This window comes from Triturus cristatus, chromosome 7, assembly GCF_964204655.1.
Source record: "Triturus cristatus chromosome 7, aTriCri1.1, whole genome shotgun sequence".
In the NCBI taxonomy this organism is placed as follows: domain Eukaryota; kingdom Metazoa; phylum Chordata; class Amphibia; order Caudata; family Salamandridae; genus Triturus; species Triturus cristatus.
Window position 1 is genome coordinate 1,084,650,739 of NC_140590.1, and position 26,599 is coordinate 1,084,677,337.

The window sequence follows — 26,599 nt, forward strand, 5'->3', positions numbered from 1 at the left end:
CCTGCCCTCTGGGGCACAGAGCACTCACACAACATGTGTTCCCACTTTGGCCCGGATTAGATGTGCTGAAAGGCGCTTTCAGTTCATCGCCTTCACGTTTGACACCATTGGTTGTCTCTGCATTCAGAAAACAAACGCTGAACATTCACAAGGTGAGGGGGCCTGTCACTAGTGCAAGGGCCCCTTGAGCCAAGCAGAGGGGGCCCCTCATATCAGTAGCTTCGACCTTTGCACCCATGAACCCAAGAGGGCACATTTACGTAACTTTAATGTCATTTAAACCCTGAATTAGGATAGAACACTGCTCACTACTGGCATCAGTGAAAGTGTGCAATCCTGGCAGCAAACATGCGTGCCTGTCAGCACTGCGCTTCCAGAGCAATGCTGCTGTAAGGCGCTACGAGGCAGCTGCCTGGGAAGTTACTAGGTGGGTAGCAGCAGATTGTCCCTGGAGCCACCAGCCACGATCGTAGGGCACAGGCTTTGCCTCAAGGTGCTCAAATAAATGCCCTGGTGAAATAAGCGTTCCTCTTCAAGGCTGCTGGGCACAGACCTGGGCACCTCATTTTTGAGTGAGGTGCTGCAAGACGTGAACCTGCCCGTGGGGGCACATTGAGAAATCTTAATAAAATACATGGCAGCAACGCACTGCGTGTGTGTGCAAAATCAGGTGTGAATCACTTGTTCTTGCACTGTGCACACACCTGGCTGCCCCTTTTTTGGGTGAAGTGCTCAAAGAGACTGGCGCGCAACGCCCATTGTGCTCAAAGAGCTTCACCTCGCGCCCCCCTTGTGTGTCAGCCCTGGCAGAGAGAGCTTCCCTGGCACACACAAACATGAGCTTATCGCAGCGTACTTGAGTACTTCACAGGTCTTTAAAAGACCATTTAAGTGTTAACCAGGCGCCTGTCAGAGATTAATGGCCCAGCAGGTGTGGCAGGCATACACCACAATCAGGAAGAGGGGCATGGCAGCCAACCCTGGGCTGGAGCACGGATTGCCGAACAATTCTCGGAATCCGATTTGGTTGTATTTTTCCGCTTCTATTTATAAACACAGACGGAAGAAAAATATTTTTCCGTCTGTATTTATGTGTAAAAATCCGTTCAAACGGAAAACCGGGAGCCTTAATTATAATGACATCTATGTATGTATTTAACTGGATTTAAATCTGTGTGTTTTTTAGGGGGCAGATTGTTCCTTTTGTTCATTTGGAGTACTTTTATATATACTATCCACAAATTTATTTTTAGGGAGAGTTTTCCGGATATCAAATGGATTATTTGTTTTATAGCTCTCTACCCCAGCCTTTTGGAACTATGTCCCGTATTTGTTTTTAAATCATTGTGGGCAAAGGTTTCATTCAAATATGTATTTATTCAATAGATTTATGATATAATGGGAATTAATTAAAGTGTAATTTGTCTTTCATTTTCTGTGGACCTCATTTGAGATCCAAATCTTTATAAAGAATTGAATTAAATTGACAAGTGGGTCCCTAGTAGACTTGATCCATTAAATCCCAGATAATTCCCCTGAGGAAAACTAGGCACTGGCCGTGCCTGGGATGCATGAAGCCCGCAGCCCACCAGCCTTTCCCTAAGCTCGCTACATTGCTTCAGCTTCTGAGCTCAGCATTTTTTATGGCAGCTGTTAGGCTGTGCCTAAAACAATAGAATTCAGCTGCCTGTGACAGAGGCACGGACAAAAGCCCAACAACGCCAATAGACTAGCTATAGTGCTGCAATGGAGATGCACATAGTAGTTTTAAAATTCAAAATGAACGAAAAATGCACAGTGTATTTTACATACCAGCAAAAAAAGCTTCACCATGTGAATTTATTAAGAGTGCGGGTTGGCTTGCATCTTATACAAACACACAGAAAACATGCTGCCAAAATTAACCTAAAAATAATGTAAGCTTGTGTTGTTTTTAGCCCCCTCATCATAGGTAATCATGTGCATTGTGATGGCCATGAGGAAAGATTAAGCACACGGCAAATGAAGCGAAGTAAACAAAATACAAACGCACCCCACTGCAAGGGAGGCCAACAAAACAGCAAAAACAAGTTGTGTGAACGGGGAGCACTTGCGAAGACCCGTGCAGCTGGGAGCAGCGACATGGGAGGAAACATAGCTGTGTATAAGGCTGCAAGGCCCATATAGAGAAGGGAGGAGGGGCCGTCAATCGCTGTACACTATGATGGCCAACTAAAATGTTCTCTTAGTGAGACCGTGGGAGAAAAAACTAAGCACACAAAGGAGGGACATTTACAAGAATGCACCAATAACAAGCCAGCATTTCTGAATGCCACAGATAACAACCAGTGGCAATCAGTGGGTGTGTCAAAAGCCCACAGAAGAGATACAACAGGTTTTGCAGATTACGCAAGCGCTGGCAAAGCGCTCAACCTAAAAATGACAGTCAGGTACATGAGGAGTAGGGAAATAAAAACTAAATTATTTGCTCTTACCAATTTTTTCTGGAGAGATATAAAAGGGCCGGATAAAGAGTACAATCACACAATTAGTCACTGTATATGTACAAATTACACATAAGTATGCAAACAAAATATTGAGGCAGACTCTTTTTCAACATGTTGGAAGCTCTGCTGCCACTGCGATAGTCCAATGCTGGTTCACAACACAGTCACCAGTGTTTCTGACTGCAGGTATACCGCATGAAAACTTCCAAGCCCTGCTCACCTAAAAACCATAGGAACTGCGGAGGTGTTAGTGAAGCAACTAATGAGAGGGGAATCTACGGTGTTACCAGACAAGATAGGAGAAGGACACATAACCCCTGGAGTTTCAGGTGGGTGCAAGTGAAAGGCATAATTGCAAGAGGAATTTGTCTGGGTTCAAAGTTTGGTCGATGGCAGTTCAGGAGAAGGTAGTTGGCTCCTTAATGGGGCCTTCTAAGTATGGGGTGTGGAAGGTAGCACAGAGCATCAGAAACACTAACAGAAATGAACAAATAAGAGTAAGGGAGGTCGGAAAAAAAAGTAGGGAGAGGGTTTGTCAAGGGATGTGGGTGAGAGCTTAGATGGGTAAGGGAGAGAGAAAGATAGTGTCAGAGAGACAGATTAGAGATGGAGAGGGGGGTTTGAAAATTCGAATTGTTTGGGTAAATAATAGAGTGCGCTATAGACAGAAACAGGAGAAAGAAAGATGGTGGTGGAAAAGTGAACAAATCAGATATTTATATGTGCATATATATATATATATATTCACTGAAACAAACATAGGTTTCAGGCACGTTATAGTTAGAAATTAGCATTTAAAAAACCTTGTGATCAAGGCCCGAGTGGGGGCTGAAACGCGTCATGGCGGACTGGTACAGAGTGATATGAAATAAAGACTCAGTGATTGGCACCGAAGTTTTGGGTCCGTTCTTTCGTCTAACCAAGGCAGCAGCATTAGAGACGAATTTACATTCATATATATATATATATATATATTCACTGAAAAAACCATAGGTTTCAGGCACGTTATAGTTAGAAATTAGCTTTTAAAAAACCTTAGAAATTCACTGAAAAAACAATAGGTTTTAGGGAAAGTTATAGTTATTTGGACATTTCACTCGTACAAAACCAGTGAAATTTCCCCGTTATAGTTAGTCCAGCTAACTATAACTCGCGCACCCGCAATGCACTGCTGATGACATCACATATTACATCACTCATGACATGGTCAGTGACATCACTGACATCACTGATGACATCACTGATGACATCTCAAATGACATCACTGATGACATCACTGAGGGGTAGCGGTCTCCGGGGCTGGGGGGGCCTTTGAGCCCCCCACCCATTTATTTTGTAGCCCCGGGGGGTGGTGGGCCCCTCATCAAATTTAATATTTTTTTCCCCGGGGTTTGGCCCCCCGGGGGCTAATTATTAAAGAAGCGCAGGATCCGCGCACCCTGTGCGTATTTTGCCGTTAAAAAAAAAATTGTAATATTTTTTGGGGCCCTGGGGGTCCTTGTGGGACCCCCTAAGCAGGTCTAGAGGGTCAAGGTATTTCTACCCTTCCCCCTTTATACATTTTGCACACTTGATCCACTGATTTTTTGAGCCTCGCTTCTACCGAGGCACAAAATGGCTGCCAACACTTCCTGGTTTGGAGTGTTGACAGCCAGGTGACAGCCAATTAGCACACAGCTCGCGATCAGGAGGGTGCGCGCTGGGAGCGCATAGGGTGCGCGGATCCTCCGAGGCCATAGTTATATATCTGATTTTACTTATGATTTTCTCAGCAACTACTTAATGGATTTACACCATTTAACCAAAAGGCATGAGTGTGAACCAAGGGCTGCCTCTTTGCCAAATTTGGTGTAATTCCGTTCAGCAGTTCGGCCTGTAGCTGCGATTAAAGGTTCCTATGGAAAATTGCATGGGGAAAACACATTTTGGGACCCCCCTTTATTCTCGGCCCCCGCTTGACGAATCACCCCGAGACTTTCAGGATAGGAGCGCCGAACCAGTTTTGAAAATGTCGCGAAGATTCGTCAACCGGCGCCAAAGTTATTCCAAATAGGATGTTGCGGATTTCCAATGGATAATAGGTCCTAACTATAACTACCTACTGGCGACCGCCAGTAGGTAATATATGAATATATATATGTAAATATACATATGTATATATATATGATAGCCAAAATCCTGGAGCGATCCTTGATGGGATCCAAAAGCAGGTACGGACCACAACGTGGAAATTAAATTCTTTTATTTAGTTTGCAGATTAAAGTGCATAGTGCATGAAGGTATCACGAAGTGCTCAGCCTGACGCGTTTCGACTGCCCCACGGCAGTCTTGATCACATGACGCGCAGGACCAATCAGTGAATATATATAAGGTGGCTAATCAGAAAAACGCTTAGAAATTGCCAAAACAGTTTACGATTGAACATAAACATAGGACTGTGAATTAAAAATACATACCAATACTTTCACAAGCAATTTCGCATTTGTCATACAAAACATAGTGAATACAATATTCCACATTGATAGTCATGAAAATCTGAATGTCAAATAAGAACATAGTGTTCCTATACGATATTTCATAGCTAAAAAGCATCACAATTTCGCATTTGTCATGCATTGCATAGTGGATTCATTAATTTATGTCGATAGTTGTAAAAAATCTGAATAATAAAATAAGAACATAGTGTTCATTACCGATAATTCACAACTACAGGGCATCACATAAGTAAGAAACACCCTATCAAGTGTCTACAACTATAGATTTTAGCATAGTGCATCTTTGTTGAGATATAATGACTACCAGAATTGCTTGTGTGCAAATTTAATTTTTTACATTATCTTATACACAAGCCCATTGAAATATTTGGCGTGTTCTGCGGTTGTTCTAAAAAATGTGCAAAATAGTGCAAATAAAGTGCTAATATTAAAGTGCATAATCATAGCAGATTTATATATACAGAAAAATGATAAGTGTAAAATACATTGCAGCTTATAATAGACGTTGTAAGAGTTTTCCCATGTTTCAGTTAATTGGCGGTATGATGTTCATACAGATATACACGTCACCATCTTCAGAACTGTTCTTGTTTATAGCATCTAATGAGACAAGAAAATTATATATTTTGTATTAGAGTTAAAAGCAGACCTAAAATGTTTATACTACTTTTCTGTCATACAATAACATATAGGTCTAAATAAAACCATAAGTTAGCAGCCAAATTTGATAAAATGATGTCTAAAATTAGTAAAATCCAAGAGCCTAAAACCGACAATAAATCCCACAAAACCAGATAAAATCTAGGGACCCAGATAAAACCTGGCAAAAGTAAGGATAAAACGCCAGTCCAAAAGCAAACCAGGACTTCACCAAACAATCAACATCACCATAATTATTAAGTTAAAAATAATTCATTATAAAAAGTTGTGCAAATCTTCATTGTTATTAAGCCCATTTGGCATTTTAGTATCTAATAACATGATGAATTCAGACTCCACTTGTCTCAGCCTTTTTTCCTTTTTTCCCTATTTCCCCCTCTAATGTTTTTGGTATCGCACTGATTACATAGTAACTGAGGTCATTAAGGTTATTATTGTGTACTAACTTAAGATGTCACGCTACAGGATAGGTGGGATCGGAGTTGACCACTGCTCTTAGATGTTGTAAAATCCTGTTAAAAACTTGCAACTTAGTACTGCCAACATATAGCAGCTGGCAAGTGCATTCTAAAATATAAATTGCATATTCAGTTCTGCAAGTAAAATGTCCTTTTATTTTAACTGGCTTGGGACTGAAAGCTGTGACATATTCAGATTTATTTTTCCCAAATTTACACGCGCGACAAGAGTTACACTTAAAAAAAACATGTCTGGCTGTTAACCATGTGTTAGAAGTCATCACCTCAGGACTTTTTTTTACTAGAGCATCCCTCATTGAGGGGGCCCTTCTAAATGTCAACAGAGGGAGTTCTGGCAGAATTTGCGACATAGTGATGTCTGTCCGAATTATTGGCCAATTTTTATATAAAATTCTGCGAATCTGTCTCTCTTGTTTACAATAGTTAGTTATCAGTTTGATGTTACCTATAGATTCAGAAATAATGGAGTTGGTATCATTGGTACTCTGCCTTGATGATTCTTGGACCTTATGAGTAATGTGCTGTTGAGCAACCAGAGCAGTGCTATTCGCCTTGTCTCGAGCTATGTGCAAATCAGAAGCCTCATAACCCCTGTTTAAGAATCTTTCGAACGTTTCATTTTGACAAGTTTTGAGATCATCCTCATGGCTGCAGATCCATTTAGTTCTTAAAAATTCCCCATAGGGGATACTACGAATAAGGTGGCGAGGGTGGGAACTCTTTGCATGTAGTACAGAGTTCCTGGCTGTTGCTTTTCTATGTAATTTAGTGTGTAGTGTGCCCTCCCTAATGAAAATTTCAACGTCCAGGAATTGTACTTTAGTGTTGCTTATATCAGAAGTAAATTTAAGATTCAATGTATTTTTGTTAATTTTTTCCACAAAGTTGTTGGCTGACTCGATGGTACCTTTCCAAATTAGACAAACATCATCGATGAATCTCCACCAATGGAGAACATGTTGTTCAAACATAACCTTGTGGGCGACCCTCAAAACATGCTCCTCCCACCAGCCCACGTGCAAACACGCGTAACTGGGGGAGAAGCATGCTCCCATGGCCACGCCGCGAAGCTGTTGGAAAACTTCCTTATTGAATAAGAAATAGTTGTTAGTCAAACAAGTGGTAATCATTTTTACAATCATTTTGTTATGTTCATACATGTGTATACTTCTTTTGTCTAGATAGAAACGGACTGCATTTGTACCATCACTGTGGTTAATGCTTGTATACAGTGAACATATGTCCATCACTATTAGATAGCAATCATTCTCCCATTTGACATTCTTCAATTTAGTTAAAAAATGTCCAGTATCCCTTATGTAAGAAGGCAGATTTTCCACAAATTCATGTAGAAAATAGTCCACATATTTCGACATAGCTTCTAGTAGACTCTTTTGTGCTGATATAATAGGTCTGCCTGGGACTGGTGTTATATTCTTATGCACTTCAGGGATAAAATATAAAATGGGAGTCATAGGATGATCATTCTTAAAAAAATTGTATTCGTTTTTAGTTAGTAATCCCACTCGTTTCCATTGCAATAGTTCGGCAAATACATTCTCTTTAATTTGGCGCAATTCTTGGAAGCTAGCTTTCCTGTAACAACTGGCATCATTAAGATGATGCCAGGCTTCCTCCAAGTAGAGAGATCTGGGCCACAGGACAATATTTCCGCCCTTATCAGCTTTATTAATAATGACTTCTGTGTGTTTCTGCAATTTGTGGATGAGTTTAGTGTATTGAAGCTCTGAATAGTTATAACGTCTTTTCTGTTTGAGAACATTGCAATTCAATTTTTTAAGGTCTTCAATCATGCAGTCACTAAACACATCGATCGCGTCCCGTGGCATCATAGGGATAAATGTTGAAGGAGGCTTAAATGGACTAATAGCTGGAATATTACACATAATACCAGTTTCACGAAGATCTTCCTGTGTGGAATTCCCTGTTGGGTTATTATCATTTGCCAGAGAGTGCACTGCTAATATCGTGCCTACATCTGAAGCTTGCAGATTTGAACATGGTCCTTGCAGTGGTCTAGTTTGTGCTGCAATACATCCACTCTCGTTTGCGTGTATTTAAAACGATTGGACGGACAAAATGACAAACCTAAAGCTAACAGTTGCTGTTCAGCAATTGATAAAGTTATTTCTGATAAATTAATTACAGTATTGTCCACAACATCCTCATTTACCTTGTTTATTTCCGGTTGCTGTAATTTTTCTTGCCTCTTCCTCTGTAATTTGATTTTCCGCCTCTGTTTCCTCCGTTGGTTCTTTCTACTTCTTGACCCATTGTTTGGTTGCGTGGTCTCAGAGTTTGCCGGCGGTCTTCCACTAAAAAAGATAGCTCTTCCCCAGGTGCAAAATTGGTGGGTATTTGAGATGTTTTGCGACCCGTGTTATCATCTGATTCAATGCTACTCTCCACGCTAGTTAGTGCTCAGCGTTTTATGTTGTCAAATTTTTTCGAGAAAGTGAACACTCGTCCAGTCTCGTAGTCTTTTTTGTCCCTTGCAAATTTATAGATTTTCCTTTCTTTTATAGTTTCCTCATGTTTGTTCAGTCTGGATTGTATTTCTTCACGTCCTTTCTTTATTTGATCTTTGTTTTCATTTATTTCCAATAAAGCATTGACTTCCTCTATTTCTTTCAGTATTTTTTCTCTGTCAATTTCAGCGTATTTTATCAGAATTAATACCATATTCATAGAGGCATCTAGGTTATTTGTTGCCCACTCCTTCAGCATCACGGGGTTAGGATTTTCAAATGAGGGCGCAATCATTATTCTCAATCCTCGCGGGACTCTCCCAACCTCTTTGTATTTTTCCAATGATTTTCTCTCCCACCATTTAGTCATTTCAGTACGGTGGAGCTTTTCTAGCTTCTTCAGCAAGGATTTAACATCATTACTGTGACTAAGATTAGTTTCTTGAGTGGTGCGTGTATCTTCTACTCTTGAAACCTTTGAAAACAGAGCGTCTGCTGCTGTTTCACGGTCCTTCTGCGCGTCCGCTGACGATAACAAGATTAGGTAATCTGCATTCAATAACAAATTGTCCAAACGTTTGCTTTCATTGGATGAACAGTAATGTTTCCACTATCTCCTCCACCTGCAATGTCTGCCTAGTCAGCCCGCTGAACAGCTTACCATACGGATTGGACAGTCCGGTACCTTCAGTGTCCTCCGACGCCTCGGGTCCTTACGAACAAATCCTCACAGTAGCCAAGTTCAGATCCGACTTTCAGCATGGAAGGTGCAGGGGGCTGGTCGGCGAATACCCGTTCCGGGTTACACAACAAATTCACTTCCGTGATGCCGACTGTGAGCCTGCCAGCCACAACATGGAGAGAGGGTCCGTAATGACGAAGACAGCCTTACTTCGTCAGAATTACAAGATAGCCAAAATCCTGGAGCGATCCTTGATGGGATCCAAAAGCAGGTACAGACCACAACGTGGAAATTAAATTCTTTTATTTAGTTTGCAGATTAAAGTGCATAGTGCATGAAGGTATCACGCAAGTGCTCAGCCTGACGCGTTTCGACTGCCCCACGGCAGTCTTGATCACATGACGCGCAGGACCAATCAGTGAATATATATAAGGTGGCTAATCAGAAAAACGCTTAGAAATTGCCAAAACAGTTTACGATTGAACATAAACATAGGACTGTGAATTAAAAATACATACCAATACTTTCACAAGCAATTTCGCATTTGTCATACAAAACATAGTGAATACAATATTCCACATTGATAGTCATGAAAATCTGAATGTCAAATAAGAACATAGTGTTCCTATACGATATTTCATAGCTAAAAAGCATCACAATTTCGCATTTGTCATACATTGCATAGTGGATGCATTAATTTATGTCGATAGTTGTAAAAAATCTGAATATTAAAATAAGAACATAGTGTTCATTACCGATAATTCACAACTACAGGGCATCACATAAGCAAGAAACACCCTATCAAGGTGCCGATTCCGATCCTGGAGAAACCGGGTACGAACCGTCGGTTGGAGCGTTTTCTCCGTCCGACTCGTACCCGGGAAAAAAACATTACAAACATGGAAGTACGATTCGCACGGAAACACCATTTCCGTACGAGTCGTACAAAACACCGACCGACGAAAAGATACATACAAATGTGATCCGGGGAAAACGCCGACGTGAAGTCGGGACGCTTTCAGGCAGCGTTTCACGAACCAGGAAGTACGATTCGAACCGACAGCAGTCCGGACGGCAATATTTTTACGGCACCCAAAAAGTGCCGGAAAAGCGAAGTACGCCGCGAAACGACCAGATTAGGGGGCCCGGTACGAGCCGTACCCCCCCCAGCCCCCGTGAGTACGCACCGAACCCCCCCAGCCCCCGTGAGTACGTGCCGAGCCCCCCGTGTATATACCCCCGTGTACGTACGAGTCGTACCCCCGTGTATGTACCCCCGTGTACGTACGAGTCGTACCCCGTACCCCCCCGTGAATGTACCCCCGTGTACGTACGAGTCGTACCCCCCGTGTATGTACCCCCGTGTACGTACGAGTCGTACCCCCCGTGTATGTACGGTGCGTACCTCCAGTGCGTAGCGCTGGGGGTACGCACCGTACGGGTACGACTCGTACGTACACGGGTGTACATACATGGGGGGTACGACTCGTACGTACATGGGTGTACATACACGGGGGGGTACGACTCGTACGTACACGGGTGTACATACACGGGGGGTACGACTCGTACGTACACGGGTATACATACACGGGGGGTACGACTCGTACATACATGGGTGTACATACACAGGGGGTACGGTCCGTATATCCACTGTTGGGGTGGGGGTACGCTCCATACATACACGGGTGGGGGTACGGGCCGTGCGTACGGGGGTGTACATGCACGGGTGGGGGTTCGGCACGTATGCGGGCACATGTCTCCATGGTTGCTATGGGAGTTCGGTGCGGACGGTGTTTTTACCATACGGTTGTAACATCGGACGCACGGGATGGATCGTACTTGCGCAGTCGGACTTCACTTTTCCCATTTGTACGGTAAATCGTCCGGGGACGTGTCGGACACATTTTCCGACCCGAGGACGTGTGGGGATTTATTCCCAATGCGATTCGTACTGACTTTTTCCCATGCGAATCGTACTTGGCAGTTTGTACGGCACTTGTACGATTCGTACGGTAAAAAGACCGGATACGAGTCGTACGGGGAAATTTTTTCCAGGATCGGAATCGGCACCCAAGTGTCTACAACTATAGATATATATAGTATAGTATATATATATATATATATATATATATATATATATATATATATATATATATATATATATATATATGGTTGAAAGTAGACAGAGAGAGAGAAAGGAAGAGTAAAGGAGGAGAAGAGGAGAGAGTGGCAGAAATGAGAGATGCAATGTACCAAGACCAAGAGAAATAGAGAGAGAAGAAGAGATGGAAAGGGCAGGAAAGATAAAGAAAGCGGGTGCAGGAGTGACAATGAGAGCAGATGTGGGAAATAAAGAAAAAGGGGTGATAACATACAGAGGTGGGGGTCGAATGGAAGACAAAGGCAAGAGCTACAACTATGATAACAATTGGAGGAGAACAGATAATGAGAGCAAGAGAGCATGAGGGAGAGAATGAAGAGAGCGAGAGAAAGGAACATAGATGTGAGAACGAAGGAGCTGAGGGGAACAAAAAGAAAAGATGAAGAGAGAGAGTGTGAAAGCATAAATGGTGAAAAGAGATAGATGCAGCGAATAATGAAGGAGAGAAAGTGCATGTGTCATTGAGGGGCTGGGATACGTTTGTGGTGTTTAATAGATGTATTGGCAGTGACTGCCTTTTGTTCTTTCATGGAGAGCATTGCAGTGATGATAGAGTATCTTGGTCCTCCGGATCTGACCAACCCCCAAAACCCATATGGCCCTATCAGACAGTTCACAGTGAAACTCTGCTGTGCTTAGTGTATCAGCAGAGAGAGGTGAGCCAGGGACCATAATTGAATGGCTAGGGTGAAGCCCATTCATCAGTGTTACCAATTATCTATGCACAAAACATGCTTTCATCTTAAAATGACTATCCGCACATACAGGGGCATTAATATTATAGTTCGTCAAATACTGACAGTATTCCTAACACTTCACACACACAGCTCATTGAGATAAATTGAAATAAAAATGTGAAGAATATTGGTTCTGGATGGTACAGGAATGATTCTTGGTTTACTAAATAATAACAAAAAATCAAACAACAGTACTCAAGCCTTTCAGTAATAATCAATGAAAAGGAAAAAGAAGAAAGGACAAAAATCATGAATCAAAAAACACAAAACAAAAAAAACACCAGAATTGGATCAATCAAAGCCTGTATTTAAGAATGAATCCATGTATTCTGTTACATTTGATGGTGTTGAAATGACATTAGAAGGCTGTCAGATGCATGAACATACAATTTGTTACAACGCCACAAGTGATGTGGTGACAAAAGGTGCAAAAAAAGTGCTAAATGTAAACAAGATATATAGAGTGCTGTACGAATTGTTGAAAGTGGTCATTCAAAGGACATCCATGCCTTGGTACATTAAGCTCCGCGCTGCTAGGGATTTTAAATTTCAATTTCACGTGGGGCGGAGAGAATAGGGTCAGGATTATCGCAAGCACGTTGATGTTTCGACCCAAAGAAGTGCGTGATTGACTGACATGCACGGCGGGTCTTCCTCAGGACAAGGCGATACAAGGAACAGCCAGAATTAATGAAAGAAAGGTCTTCAGGGAAGGGTCCACCGTGGGTTGGACTCAAAAGCCAATGACTGAAGTAAGGTCCTTGATGGTGATAAATCGCATCAGTGGGGCAGCATAGTTCCGTAGCTCTCTGGCGCTGCACTGAAAACCTGAAGACATTTCTTTCATTAATTCTAGCTGGCCTCTATTTTTCTGACCTCATTTGTGCTGGCTTTAGGACTCTGTACTTTACCACTTTAAACCAGTGCTAAAGTTCTTGTGCGCTCTCCCCTAAACATGGTACATTTGGCTTAACCCCAATTGGCATATTTGATTTTATTTTAAAGTCACTAGTTAAGAGAACTACAGGGTAAGTAAATTAAATTCTACTAGTTAGCCTGCAGCACTCATTGTGCCACCCACTTAAGTAGCCCTCTATCCAGGACTCCGGCCTGCCATTGTAGAGCCTGTATGTGCAGTTTTACACTGCCACTTCGACCTGGCAAGATAAACCTCTTACCAGGCCTAAACCTTCCCATTTTATACATATAAGTCACCACTAAGGTAGGCCCTGTAGGACCTACAAGGCAAGGTGCAATGTATTCAAAAGACAGGACATGTACTTTTACGTTTTACTTGTCTTGGGAGTGAAAAACTTCCAATTTGTTCACTACTGCAAGTCTTAGCCCTCTCATAGGATAACATTAAAATTACCGTAGTACATATTTTAAGTGCAATTATAAAGAGATAGACTTTTCAGGTTTGGTGTCAAGGAATTCATTATTTAAAATCACGAATTATGGTGAAGTTGGATATAAGTTACAGTTTAGGAAATGACACTGTTAGAAGGTTGGCAATTACTTACTTTAGCTATTCTGTGCCTGCTGCCTGTCACTGTATACACATCTGGGGTGAGTACACAGCTGGGCTTTGCACATTCCCTCTAGACAGCCAAACACAAAGGGAGTTTATGTGTGACTGGGCAAGATGTGAGAGAGAGGCTAGCATTTACAACTGAAAGGGCTGTGTCCTGTCCCTACACAAATGTCTGTATACCCCACTATAGTGAGTCTGGAGCGAGGGCAGAAAAGGAGGACCTTGTCCTCTTTAAAGCTTTCTTTGAAGTCACCCCCACTTTAAAGTCATAACTGGGTATAAGTACTGGACCGCTGACACCATGACTTCAGTACACATTTGGACCTGTGACCACGCTGCCAGGATGAAGAACTGCTGTGCTGCTGAGAGGAATGCCACTCTGCTGGACTGCTGCTTTGCTGGACTCTTGCCTTGCGGAGCTCTTGCGTTGCTGAGCTGCCCTGTTGCCTGCTGTTCTCCTGTCTGGGTGAGAAGGAATGGACCTGCCTCACTGCATCCCAGAGTGACTCCAAAGGATATCTTTCTATGGAAGGCTGTGATGGGGATATAATCCTGCAGTGGGTGAGTTGGTGTGGGGAATTTTAAATGGTTGCGTTACAGAGCAATTCAACCAGAAGATACTGTATGAACCTGTTACAACTGATTTGCCTCGAAATTTACATACAATGTTTTTGATATGCATCTCTGTTGTTTGGTCATGATATGGATGTTATTTGAGGCTTTACGAGTATCTGACTAGTTGGTTTGAATTATGGTGATGTTTTTATGGAGAGACAGACCTAAGGATTTGGAGGAGATGATCGAAAATGGATCAGATAGAGAGAGATAAATCAATTTGTTAGAGAATGAATGATGAGTGTGGGATCTCTTCTGTTCAAGAATGGTTGAGCTTTTAGGAGTGGTCTAGGCAGAGCGAAGACATGATATTTACACATTCAGATGGATTTAGAGTTACAAAATATCAATGGGGGGAGGGAGAAAGAAGCAGTGATCCATTCAGTTTCCAATGGTTAGTACAACAATATCAAAGTGGGGGGAGAATGGACCACTTGTCCTGTGCACCAGGGTCTTTAGTTAACGTGGTTGGTCATCGTTAAAAAACCCTCATATACGTACACAGGCGTTAGGCGGTATAGCTTGATTCTCCGCCTTCGTGTATCGTAATAGCATGATCATTGGGCTTTTGTTTGTCCAAATGCTGACCTCCCCATGGAGGAAGACCAACTGGTTGTGCAGTAGTGGTCAGAGATATTAAGACGAGGGTGTGCTCGTGCTCAGTGAACTGTGATGTTTAAAATTCCTAGTATCAAATCTCGTGTCCTTTATTCTTGAGATGCATGACATAGGGAAATTAAAAATTAATGATCGTGCATGTAAATAAACCTAATTATTGGTTTAATGCACTGGCAAGGGTCTGATATGATCTGGTCTACATGTTTCAGCCTCGTGCAGGGTCTAGAGGCTTTCGTCAGGACCAAAAGGGTTGTTGGGGAGCAATGTTTAGCTCACCACAAGGATTCTGGTGGTGGATATTTATACTCACCAACTTTGTTGTGAGGAGTCAGACCAATAGTATCTGTTCCTGTGAAGAAAATCATGAATATTATCACGACCTAACAAACTACTAGTATATCTACTGTGCTAAAACGATTTCCAAGTGTAATTACCCCTGTTTTTCACCAATTTGGGTAATAAATTGTCGTGCGTTTTACTCGTGCCTATATTGTTCAGCAACGAATGGAAATTTATTAAAAGAGCTAGAAATGGGGGGGTTAAGCAATCGCTAATCTCGGCTTTCTTTTTACATTTACTATAGTGTGTCAATGCGAGCTGCTATAGTTGTGCGGTGAGTGTATCGTTCTCTTTCTCATTTATGGCTCGTTGCGTGATAGTAGACACATATTTAGTTAATGTTATGAGGAATGAGACGATGATTATACGAACTCGTGTGAACTCGCAGTGGCGCGGTTTGTCTACTGTAAATAAATTTGAAAAAAGGGGTCATCAATTACCTTTTTTAACATATGGGGCATCTTCCTTCAGGGAGTCCGTCAGTTAAAAGAGAACCTTTTGCTGTGAGAGAGGGGAAACATTTAGAATCTTATACTCACTGTTTACCGCGACGTAGAGACCTGTCTCGGCGTCGCTTACCGGTTACTCTGGCAGAAATGCTTGTTCTGACTCTGACGCTGTACCCTGGGTTAACGTGCGTCCGGTTAAACTCGCGTTACATAGGCCAGCGTTTTCGAAATTAAAGTAGGACTTCTCGGTCTTGGTTGGCCTTAATGGTGGCACTATGGTTGGCATGGTTACTTGAAGTAATAAGAATGTGGGTAATGCACTTGGGCCATTGTGTGTGGAAATAGGAATTTTGGACTATTTGGTCCTCATGTAATATAGGACAGCGTATGTGAAGTAGAGATATCTCTGTCTTGGTTGGCATAATGGTTGGCACTAGATGTTGGCAACGTTGCTCTTAGCGATCTATGTAGTGGTAATACATGTATACGTTGGTAGTGTACATAGATCAGTAGTGTGAAAAAAGGGAAACTGGAATTAGGGACTTATTGGTCCTGGCTAACATGTCGATGACAATCCGAAATTAATTCATACTTATGCTGGGTGCAAGAATGTTCTCCTGCATGTTTCTATGTTCGTTTTTGTAGATGGGAGGTATTTTTCTCAAACTATTCGTTGGGCCCTCTGTGTCCAGTGATTTTGAAAAAACAAGTTCATTCTTGGTAATTGTCACTGTCACTTGTTGAAAGAGCACCAGGGTATGGTATCGTTCAGCCCTTCTTTGTCTGTCTTGAGACGATGGACCCAGCGTTGTTCCTTTTCGAAAAGTACGCGCTCCACATTGTGGCCTTTAAACATTAGGGTCTCTAAGATTACCCAGTGTAAGTCTTCTGCAGTATGATTTGCTTCAATACAATGTTTACTCATTTTTGTTGTTGCTCTTTTGCATGTGATGTTACTTCGATGCTCAATGATTCGCTGCTTGATCTTTCGGCACGTCATCCCTATGTATCTCAGATTACATGGGCAGGTGATCATGTAAATCACATGAGTGGTGTTACAATTCGTGTGGTTACGTAATTCCCATTTCAGGTTAGGGAGTAGTTGTAGGGTCTTAGTCACTTTTGTTAGCTTGAATACTGAACATGCGCCACATGGGTAATGTCCCACTATTGGACTCAAATTCCATACTTTTGTTATGGTTTCCCTGGTGGTAATGTTTCTAGGTCTTGTATGGACCAGGATGTCTTTGATATTTCTGGTTCTCCTGTTGGCGAATCTCGGTTTGGGCCATTTTAATGTATTTGAAGTTAGAATTCTCCAGTTTTTGTTAATGATTTTCTTGACTGTGTTTGACTCAGTGTTGTAGGTTGTGACACAGGTCAGAAGGTCTTTTGGTTCTTCTCGCTGCACGGTAGATAATAGATTCTCTCTGGGCTGGTTGCGGGCTCTTTTCTGGCACTTTCTTATTGTTTTGAGTGGGTAATCTCTTTTCATGAGTTGATCCTCTAGACTTCTTGCTTGTTGTTTGTAATCATCTAAGTTACTGCAGTTACGTTTTAGACGTAAAAACTGACTGTAAGGAAGATTGTCTCTGAGGGGTCGGGGATGGAAACTGTTATAGGAAAGGATGCTGTTCCTTGCCGTCGGTTTGTAATAGGTTTTGGTGTGCAGTGTATCGTTCTGGGAAAAGATAGTTACGTCCAGAAAATCCAGTTGTTTTTTGTTTGCTGTGGATGTGAATTTCAGACAGTCGTCTCTTGTGTTTATCCAAGTTAGGAAGTTGTTTAAAGCTGCTTGACTGTCTTCCCATATCATGAACACATCGTCTATGTAGCGTCGCCAGAACTTGATGCCCTTATGAAATGGATTGTTGGAGGTTTGTATGTGCTCCTATTCGAAATTGCTCACGTACAGCCCTGCTACACTAGGAGCAAATGTGCTGCCCATCGAAGTACCTTGGCATTGTCCAAATAGGGTCCCTTCAAATTCAAAATAATTTTCTGTGAGAGCTAATCTGCAGCATTCCAATACGAAATGGCTGGGTGTTTTGTAGGTCCAGTCATCTGTGAAAAGGATGTCCTCAAGAGTGTTCAGGGTTTTTTGTTGGGGGGAGGGAGAAATACCTGTTGAAATACAAGCTTTTGAACAAGCAATCATGCAGGAAGTAGACAATCTAGGCTCTACAAATAAGAGACCCTATATGAACCTAACTAAGAAGGAACAAAGAGCGATGGATGAACTACGCAAAAAAGATAATCTGATAATAAAACCAGCGGACAAGGGAGGAGCAATTGCTCTACTAACCAAACAAAGTTACAAGCAACAATGCACCGATCTTCTCTCAGATGAAAGGTTTTACATCAAACTTACTTATGACCCCACAAAAAGACTACAAAGAACCATTGAACTAATGGTAGATGAAAGATTAGGTCCTGAGCACACATTAAGGATATCACTTTTGATAGTGTCTGGTAGAGGAATGAAAAAGGCTCAGAATCCGTAGGATTTTGGAACAATGAAGGTTGACATCAGAAAAGTTAGTGAAAAGTATTCTTTATATATGTCAATATCTGACCAATACAGGATATACAGTACATCAGCCGACACGTGTTTCGTCACACCGTGTAAAGATATGACTCTTCAGGGCTAGGAAGGACATAAAGAAAAGATATGAGAAAGTAAGAATAAACAAGCTAAGCTAATAAAAGTTAATGGAAAATTTTTAGAATAAACCCCAGTGAGTGGGTTTCGAACTGTATGGAGTTCTCACATAGCGTGCAGAGTAGATGAATGTGCATCAGAGAAAGCACCCTGATAGAAATAGAAAACATGAAACACCCGAATCATTATAGTGGAGAAACATAGTACATGCACAGTCATATAATGGGTTTTTAAGAAGTCAAAGATGACGAAAAGGGAAGTAGTCCAATTAGAAAATAATGTCATATTGAGGGCAAGAAATGCGTGTCCATTTGAGCATGAAATATGCAAGAATCAAAACTCTGGTGAGTCAAAGTATATGAAAGTAAACATGGAAAGACACCTGGAAAATAGAAAGACAGAAATGGTAGAATATGTGGAAACAAAAAGACGACCACCACCGGAACCTCCCAGAGCTCACATGAGCATGAGAAATGCTGGACAAAAAGTGGGAGAATGTGAAATAAAGTGATATACGGGGTAAAACCACATAATCATTGTAACCTGCATAAGTGTGTGAGTACAACAACAATAGAGCATGTGGTAAAAAAGAAAGAAATACTGTTAAAACCGTAGGCTGTATACTTGAGAACTTTCCCAGAAGGACACACAGTCAAAACATATGAAGTAATACGCAAGCATTAAAGAACTTTGCATCAGAAAAATATTTTTACATAAACAATGAGGCAAAACCAAGAGTATACTGTAAGAAGCGGGCACAGGTGTACGTAGGCTGTATCCGTGAGAGAAACATTCGAAACAACATATGTACTGGAGAGATGGTGCATCAAAATTTATACATATTAAAATGAGGTGTTCTAATGCTCGAAAAGAGCGGGAAACAGACGTACACAGACTGCCTACGAAGGAGAAACCGAGTGACATCTGGAAAGTAAAAGATTTTGAACAACAGCTAGAAAATCAAGCAAAGAATGGACAGAGGGTATGGGGAAGTGGTAACGCAATCCAAGTCAAACGAAGCCGAGAGGCAAAAGGAGGGGGTGTGTTGGATTTGACTCAAGAGAGGCAGAGATAAGATAAAAAGAACAAACAGCAGTTACCTGTTAACGCAGAGTGCGTGTTCGTGGAGATCGTAGTTGGGTATGAAAAGTGCGGGTGCGGTACGGTAGGACCGTCCACCCGGCGTGGTGAAGTGGGGCGGCGAAGTACACCTGCCACTTAGTTAACCGGTTGTAAGCTCTGGGGATAAAAAATTAGAGTGAGCCTGGTGCGGGTCTGGTGATTGATTGGTTCTGGCGGAGAAAAATTAAATCTTACCGAGTGGGTGAAGGATCACGCGTATTAGATCCACCGGTTCCAGGATGTAGAAACATCGTGGTAATGGAACCAGAAGTTTAAATAGAGGGTGTGCTAATGGTGGTGTTGACAACTAGAACGTGCAGTAAACGCGGATGTGCTACAGCGGAAGTGCGAAAAGTACTGTCAAAATCATCATGGTTACGCGTGTTGAAATCGAAGACGGCTACTGGGGGTGAGCGCAGGAGGAAGTGTAGAAAGCGAAACGTATTAAAAGAAAGAAAAGGGGGTGAAAAGGCAAAGCATGTAGGCACAACGAGTAACTAAGTAAAATAACTAAGAATAAATCGAACAAAGGAGGAGGGAATGAGGCTCAGAGTCCGGAACAGGTCAAACAATAGGCAGAAGTTCCAAGAGGTGGTTTAGACATTGTCTAGAGAAGCAGGTATAAGTACAAAAGAATAAGTGAGCAAAATTCAGACAAAGCAGAATGCAGGTAACCAAAATGGTGATGTTCTCTCTGTAGGCAAAACCACAATAATGAAAATGACAACATCATAATAATACATTCCAGTGATTGGAAAATCCTAAAAGTAGAGCAGTTTGAGAGAAAACAGTTAATGAGTGACCGACAGGTGTTGGTCAATCTGCATTAAAATAATTGTGAAGAAATGATGGTACAACAATAGAGAGATAAGCTACAGGGGTACTGACAGTAAAAAGAAAACAATCAAAATAGACAAGCCACTGTTGCAAGATTGTAGGTCATGAGTTGAGAACAAAATGAATGATACAACAGGAAGGATGGGTAAACGCGTTACCAGAATGAACAGGACCTGAAAAGTAAAGTCAATGTTCCTAGGTTCCTAGAAAGTATTGGTCGATGTTAAGACCGTGTTTCACCGACTGAAGGCGCATGATCCATGTCGCCTCTTGTCTTCTTAGTTTCAGTTCACAGTTGCCACCTCTGGTGTTAATCGACCATGAACTGCAATACTTTCTAGGAACCTAGGAACATTGACTTTACTTTTCAGGTCCTGTTCATTCTGGTAACGCGTTTACCCATCCTTCCTGTTGTATCATTCAACTCCAACAACATGGACATGAGATTCACATGTGAATCCAGTATGACCAGCATCTCCTTCCTGGATGTTGAACTATACGTCAAAGACAATTCCCTTCACAGCAGACTGTATCGCAAGGAAACCTCGTGCAATGCCATTCTCCACACCGACAGTGCACATCCCTCACACCAGATAGAGACAATTCCCTTTGGAGAATTCACCAGAGCCAGGAGGAACTGTAGCGAAGATACAGAATTTGCAAATTGCCTAAACGATATGGAGCACAGACTTGTCAAACGTGGATACAAACCTCTGACCCTCAAGAAAACTACTAACAGAATAAAGAACATCAGAAGAGAAACGACACTGGAAGTCAAGACCTGCAGAAAGACAGACAAACAAACTGTCAGACTCATCACGGAGTACAACGACATCAGTACCACAATACGTAAAAGTTTCAACAAACACCTGCCTGGTGTAAGGCTTTTGAGCGTTTGGGAGCGTTGAGGACGCTGGACAGGAAACTATGCCAATTTGAAGTATCCAACCTTCCTGCTGCAGTGAGAGGCTCTTTCCGTGGAAATCTGCCACTTGGAGTCCTCTCAACTTGCCCTCCGAGAAAATGACTGCGATGTTTTAAAAATCACTTGCACTACTTGACAAAATTTTAACAAATGTAATTTGCACGCTGTATTTATAATTTGGAAACTACTTGAATTACTCACTCTTGTTACGACCGGTTCCCCCCAGACTTGTAAGGGGCTCCAGGGACTGATTTCCCGGTCTGTGCTCAGTGTCCAAGCTTGCCCGCCACGGTCCGACTCGGTATCCAATACCGTTGAGCGGAGGGCGGGGCAGGTGAGAGCCAGACACGCCCAGCAACTTCGAGGCAGTCGAGCGGTTAGCGCTCTAGCACCACTTAGGAAGGACTATTTAGGCGGGAGGAGGCTTGGGCTCTTTGCGGTAAGGGGAGGACAGTGGCAGTGTCTCCCTACCGCTTGGTGCCAGGTATTACTCTCCAGAGCGGAACATTATAGAGAGTGTTGAACTTTTGTGTGACTGACTGCGATGTTTTAAAAATCACTTGCACTACTTGACAAAATTTTAACAAATGTAATTTGCACGCTGTATTTATAAATTGGAAACTACTTGAATTACTCACTCTTGTTACGACCGGTTCCCCCAAGACTTGTAAGGGGCACCAGGGACTGATTTCCCTGTCTGTGCTCAGTGTCCAAGCCTGCCCTCCCCGGTCCGACTCGGTATCCAATACCGTTGAGCGGAGGGCGGGGCAGGTGAGAGCCAGACACGCCCAGCAACTTTGAGGCAGTCGAGCGGTTAGCGCTCTAGCACCACTTGGGAAGAACTATTTAGGCGGGAGGAGGCTTGGGCTCTTTGCGGTAAGGGGAGAACAGTGGCAGTGTCTCCCTACCGCTTGGTGCCAGGTATTACTCTCCAGAGCGGAACATTATAGAGAGTGTTGAACTTTTGTGTAACTGACTGCGATGTTTTAAAAATCACTTGCACTACTTGACAAAATTTTAACAAATGTAATTTGCACGCTGTATTTATAAATTGGAAACTACTTGAATTACTCACTCTTGTTACGACCGGTTCCCCCCAGACTTGTAAGGGGCACCAGGGACTGATTTCCCGGTCTGTGCTCAGTGTCCAAGCCTGCCCGCCCCTGTCCGACTCGGTATCCAATACCGTTGAGCGGAGGGCGGGGCAGGTGAGAGCCAGACACGCCCAGCAACTTCGAGGCAGTCGAGCGGTTAGCACTCTAGCACCATTTGGGAAGGACTATTTAGCCAGTCGTCGGCCCTAGCGCGCAGCGGTTGCGCGCAGAGGGGCGCCCTCGACAGCGCCAAAAACTAGCCTAAGACCAGCCCGTCTGCGACCTTCCACGACAGGACAGGGCAAGGGGCAATGGGACCCATTATTATCGACCTTCCACCAGCGCCTTGCACAAGGACGACCTATTCAGCTCAGGTACTTCGTAATATATGCGGGAAACAACAATTACAAAATTGTGTAATGGGAGGGCGTCTCATATTAGAAGGCCCATTTTCTTGCCGCTACTGTCGAGCCCAGTTCAGAACACATAGTCATGAGACATGCACTAAAGAGAGTACTATTACTTATGCTAATGCTAGTAAGAACATAACTAAAACTCTCACAGAAAGTAAAAATTTACTCTGTAATATAAGGTCGCTGCCTAAACATACATCAGAAGTATGGGACCTAATTTCCTCCAGTGAACCAGATTTTTGTTTCCTCACGGAAACCTGGCTCAAACCCCACTCGACCCCGGCCATTGCATTAGCAATTCCTACGGGCTACAAAATAATCAGGCTGGATCGCCCCACGAAAATAGGAGGAGGGATTGCTATTGTTCATAAACAAGAAATTCACTGTACCGTCTTAGCTGAACTGAGCACTTCAGTTATTGAATTATTTGTTTTTAAATTCTATCATTCCCCTAAAAATATACAGATGGGTGCCCTGGTTTATCGCCCCCCGGGTCCATGTATGAACTTCTCTAATATGTTACTTGAGATCCTTGCCGCATATATCAGTAATGACAGGGACTTCCTATTGGTAGGAGATTTTAACATATGTAGGGGCATATCAACAACAACCGGCGATAATTATCGCTCAGCGCTCTTAGCGTGAGGATAATTATCGCCGGCTAGCGTGAATTTTTATCGCTGAGATAGCGTGCTATTAGCAACGCTTATCTCAATAGCGATAAAAATCTACACGCTAACAGGCTAACGTGAGATTATCGCTGGAAACCCAGCGATAATCACACGTTACCTTGTTGATAGGGACAGGCAAACTTAGCCATGATATCCTCCTTCCATAGCATATCATGGCTAAGTCTGAAAATTAGCAGACGTAAAAAAGCAGCGTTAACCGCGGTTAGCGCTGCTTTTTTTGTCTCTAGCGTGCTATTAGCAACGCTTATCTCAATAGCGATAAAAATCTACACGCTAACAGGCTAACGTGAGATTATCGCTGGAAACCCAGCGATAATCACACGTTACCTTGTTGATAGGGACAGGCAAACTTAGCCATGATATCCTCCTTCCATAGCATATCATGGCTAAGTCTGAAAATTAGCAGACGTAAAAAAGCAGCGTTAACCGCGGTTAGCGCTGCTTTTTTTGTCTCTAACAGGGTTAGCGACATTCTTGATAATAGGAGAAATGTCGCTTAGCGACATTTCTCCTATTATTTTACTCTGGAACGCCCCCTTTGCATCTCATTAGAGATGCAAGGGGAAGCGTAGAGTAAAAGGGTGCTAACATGCAAATTTGCGTGTTAGCACCCTGTTGTTGATAGGGTGCTAGTTTTATCTCTGCTTTTTTGGCTTTTAAAGCCAAAAAAGCAGAGATAAAGCCCTTGTTGATATGCCCCGTAGTGACCAGAAAGACTGTAAGGAGGCACAGTCTGTATTAAACGATGTATCTGTACTAGGGCTAACTCAACTGAACTCTGGGCCAACACACCAGGCAGGGCACACTTTAGATTTGATTTTAGCAAATTTTCCCACAGTTACATGTTTACACCCCACTCAAGTAAGCTGGACTGACCATTTTATTATTGAATTTTATACCTCGCACCTTATACATACTCTACACAGACCGATTTTCCTCCCTTGTAAACAACGTCAATGGCATAAAGTCAATAAAGAAGTTTTTACAAGTAATTTCACAGAGCCCTCTGTTATGATATCAGAGAATATTGAAAGTGCTCTAAGGAAGTTTGAAATAGCCACTAGGTTGGCCATAGATAACATAGCCCTTTTAAAAAATTTCAAATCCCGGCCCGCCAATAAACAGGAAATCTGGTTTTCTAATGACCTTAGAACACTAAAACAAGCAGCTAGGAAGCTAGAGAAAATATGGAGAACCTCTCATCTGGCGAGTGACAGAATTCATTATTGGGACTCACTATCCATCTATCACAAAGCCATCCGTAGTGCGAGAAAAACTCATATCGCATCCCAAATTACGACTGCAGGGAATTCTCCTAGGGTCCTTTATCAGGTACTTCAATCGTTTGTCAAACCTGCAGCATGTGAAAGCTCGGAGCTGGAGTCTCAAGAGCTCTGTGATAGAATATCATCGTTTTTCTCAAACAAAATAGATACTATCTATGAGAAAATAGTTGATTCAAATAATGCCATGACTACTGGCACAGCTCTTGCTTTTCAAGACACGGAATTCAGTCATAATACACATACCTTAGACATTTTTCTCCCCATCACTCCTAAGGACTTATCTGTATTGGCCATGAGGATTAAAAGTGGCAGTCCGGATGACACTATTCCAGCCAGATTAATGCCCACTTTATTTGAAACACTATGCCCAACGATTGAAAAACTTGTCAATCTGTCTCTTAGCACGGGATCCGTCCCCGGAGAATGGAAGCGTGCATTAGTTAGGCCTATTAGGAAAAACACCACCACTGCATGGACTGAACTAGCTAACCTAAGGCCCATCTCACTGTTACCTTTTCTGGGAAAACTAACAGAAAAGTATGTCAACAGACTCCTATCTAGCTTTATCGAAACTGCTGGCGGCCTGGACTATTCTCAATCTGGGTTCAGGCCAAAACACAGCACGGAGTCCACCCTATTGTCTGTTATGGACGACTTGCATATGTTCCAAGACAAAGGCTACTCTGTGATCTTAGTGTTATTAGATCTGTCGGCAGCGTTCGACACCGTGTCACACAACATCCTTATTAACCGGTTGTCGAACGTAGGAATTAAGAACAAAGCCCTTGCCTGGCTGAGGAGCTTCCTGTCCGAATGTACCCAGACTGTCACCATGGGTACGTACCGCTCTGCGGAGGTAGAAATTATGAAAGGGGTACCACAGGGCTCTTGTTTAAGCCCAACGCTCTTTAACATCTATGTGGCCCCCCTGGCTAGAGTGATGCGTAAATTTGGTTTCATCCCCGTGTCATACGCTGATGACACGCAGCTCCTCTTCCCCTTCAAAACTCTCACCACGGAATTGAGGAGCTCCTTCTCTGCAGGCATGGAGGCCGTCGCACAATGGATGTCTACCAACTACTTACAGTGCAACGTCAGCAAAACGGAGGTTATGCTGTTCGGAGAAGCCAAAATACTCTGGACACCTGATTGGTGGCCACCTGATCTGGGCACAGTACCTGAGCCCAAACAGGTCGTTAAAAACCTGGGGATCCGCCTTGACCAGGACTTGTCACTAAAACAACACACAAATTATGTTGCAGGCGTATGTTTCCATACTATTAGCCTGCTACGCAAGGTTTTCCCTTTGCTGCCGGACCCCTTCAGGAAAACTCTAGTGCAGGCCCTTGTCTTGAGTCGGATCGACTATTGCAATGGCCTGTTGCTCTCTGCAAATGAGGGAGTGTTGGACAAACTCCAGGTTATACAAAACACGGCGGCTCGCCTTGTCCTTAATGCCCCTCCAAGAACAGCATCAAAACCACTTCTAGAAAAACTACATTGGCTCTCAATCCGTCAAAGGATAACATTTAAAACATGCTGTCTGATACATAACAGCATAAATGGACAAGGTCCCTTATACCTGGAAAAGAAATTCATTCCTTACATTCCTTCCAGGTCGCTCAGATCCAGTAATGGGCATCTGCTGGTAGTGCCACGTGCCAAGAAAGCTAGGCACGGAAGTAAAGCTCTATTGGTGATGGGACCCATATTGTGGAATAGTCTCCCTGTAACTCTTCGACTATGCTCTGAACACTTGATGTTTAGAAAACAACTTAAAACCTTGCTGTTTAAAAATGAGATTTAGTCCCTCCCTCTCTGTTT

General features: G+C 42.7%; 1 protein-coding gene across 7 annotated transcripts in view; it reads right to left on the minus strand.

Moving 5' to 3' along the window:
* The window catches only part of LOC146811135 (uncharacterized), a 469,768-nt gene that overhangs the window by 40,910 nt on the left and 402,259 nt on the right, over positions 1-26,599 (minus strand). Inside the window, exon 16 of one of the 7 annotated variants that reach the window (XM_085618204.1) lies at positions 5,323-5,581. The exons of the other annotated variants lie outside the window; for them this stretch is intronic. Coding sequence (XP_085474330.1) covers positions 5,573-5,581 — 9 coding nt within the window. The 3' untranslated portion in view covers positions 5,323-5,572. Of the gene's footprint in view, positions 1-5,322; positions 5,582-26,599 lie in introns of those variants that run through there. 7 annotated transcript variants of the gene reach the window in all.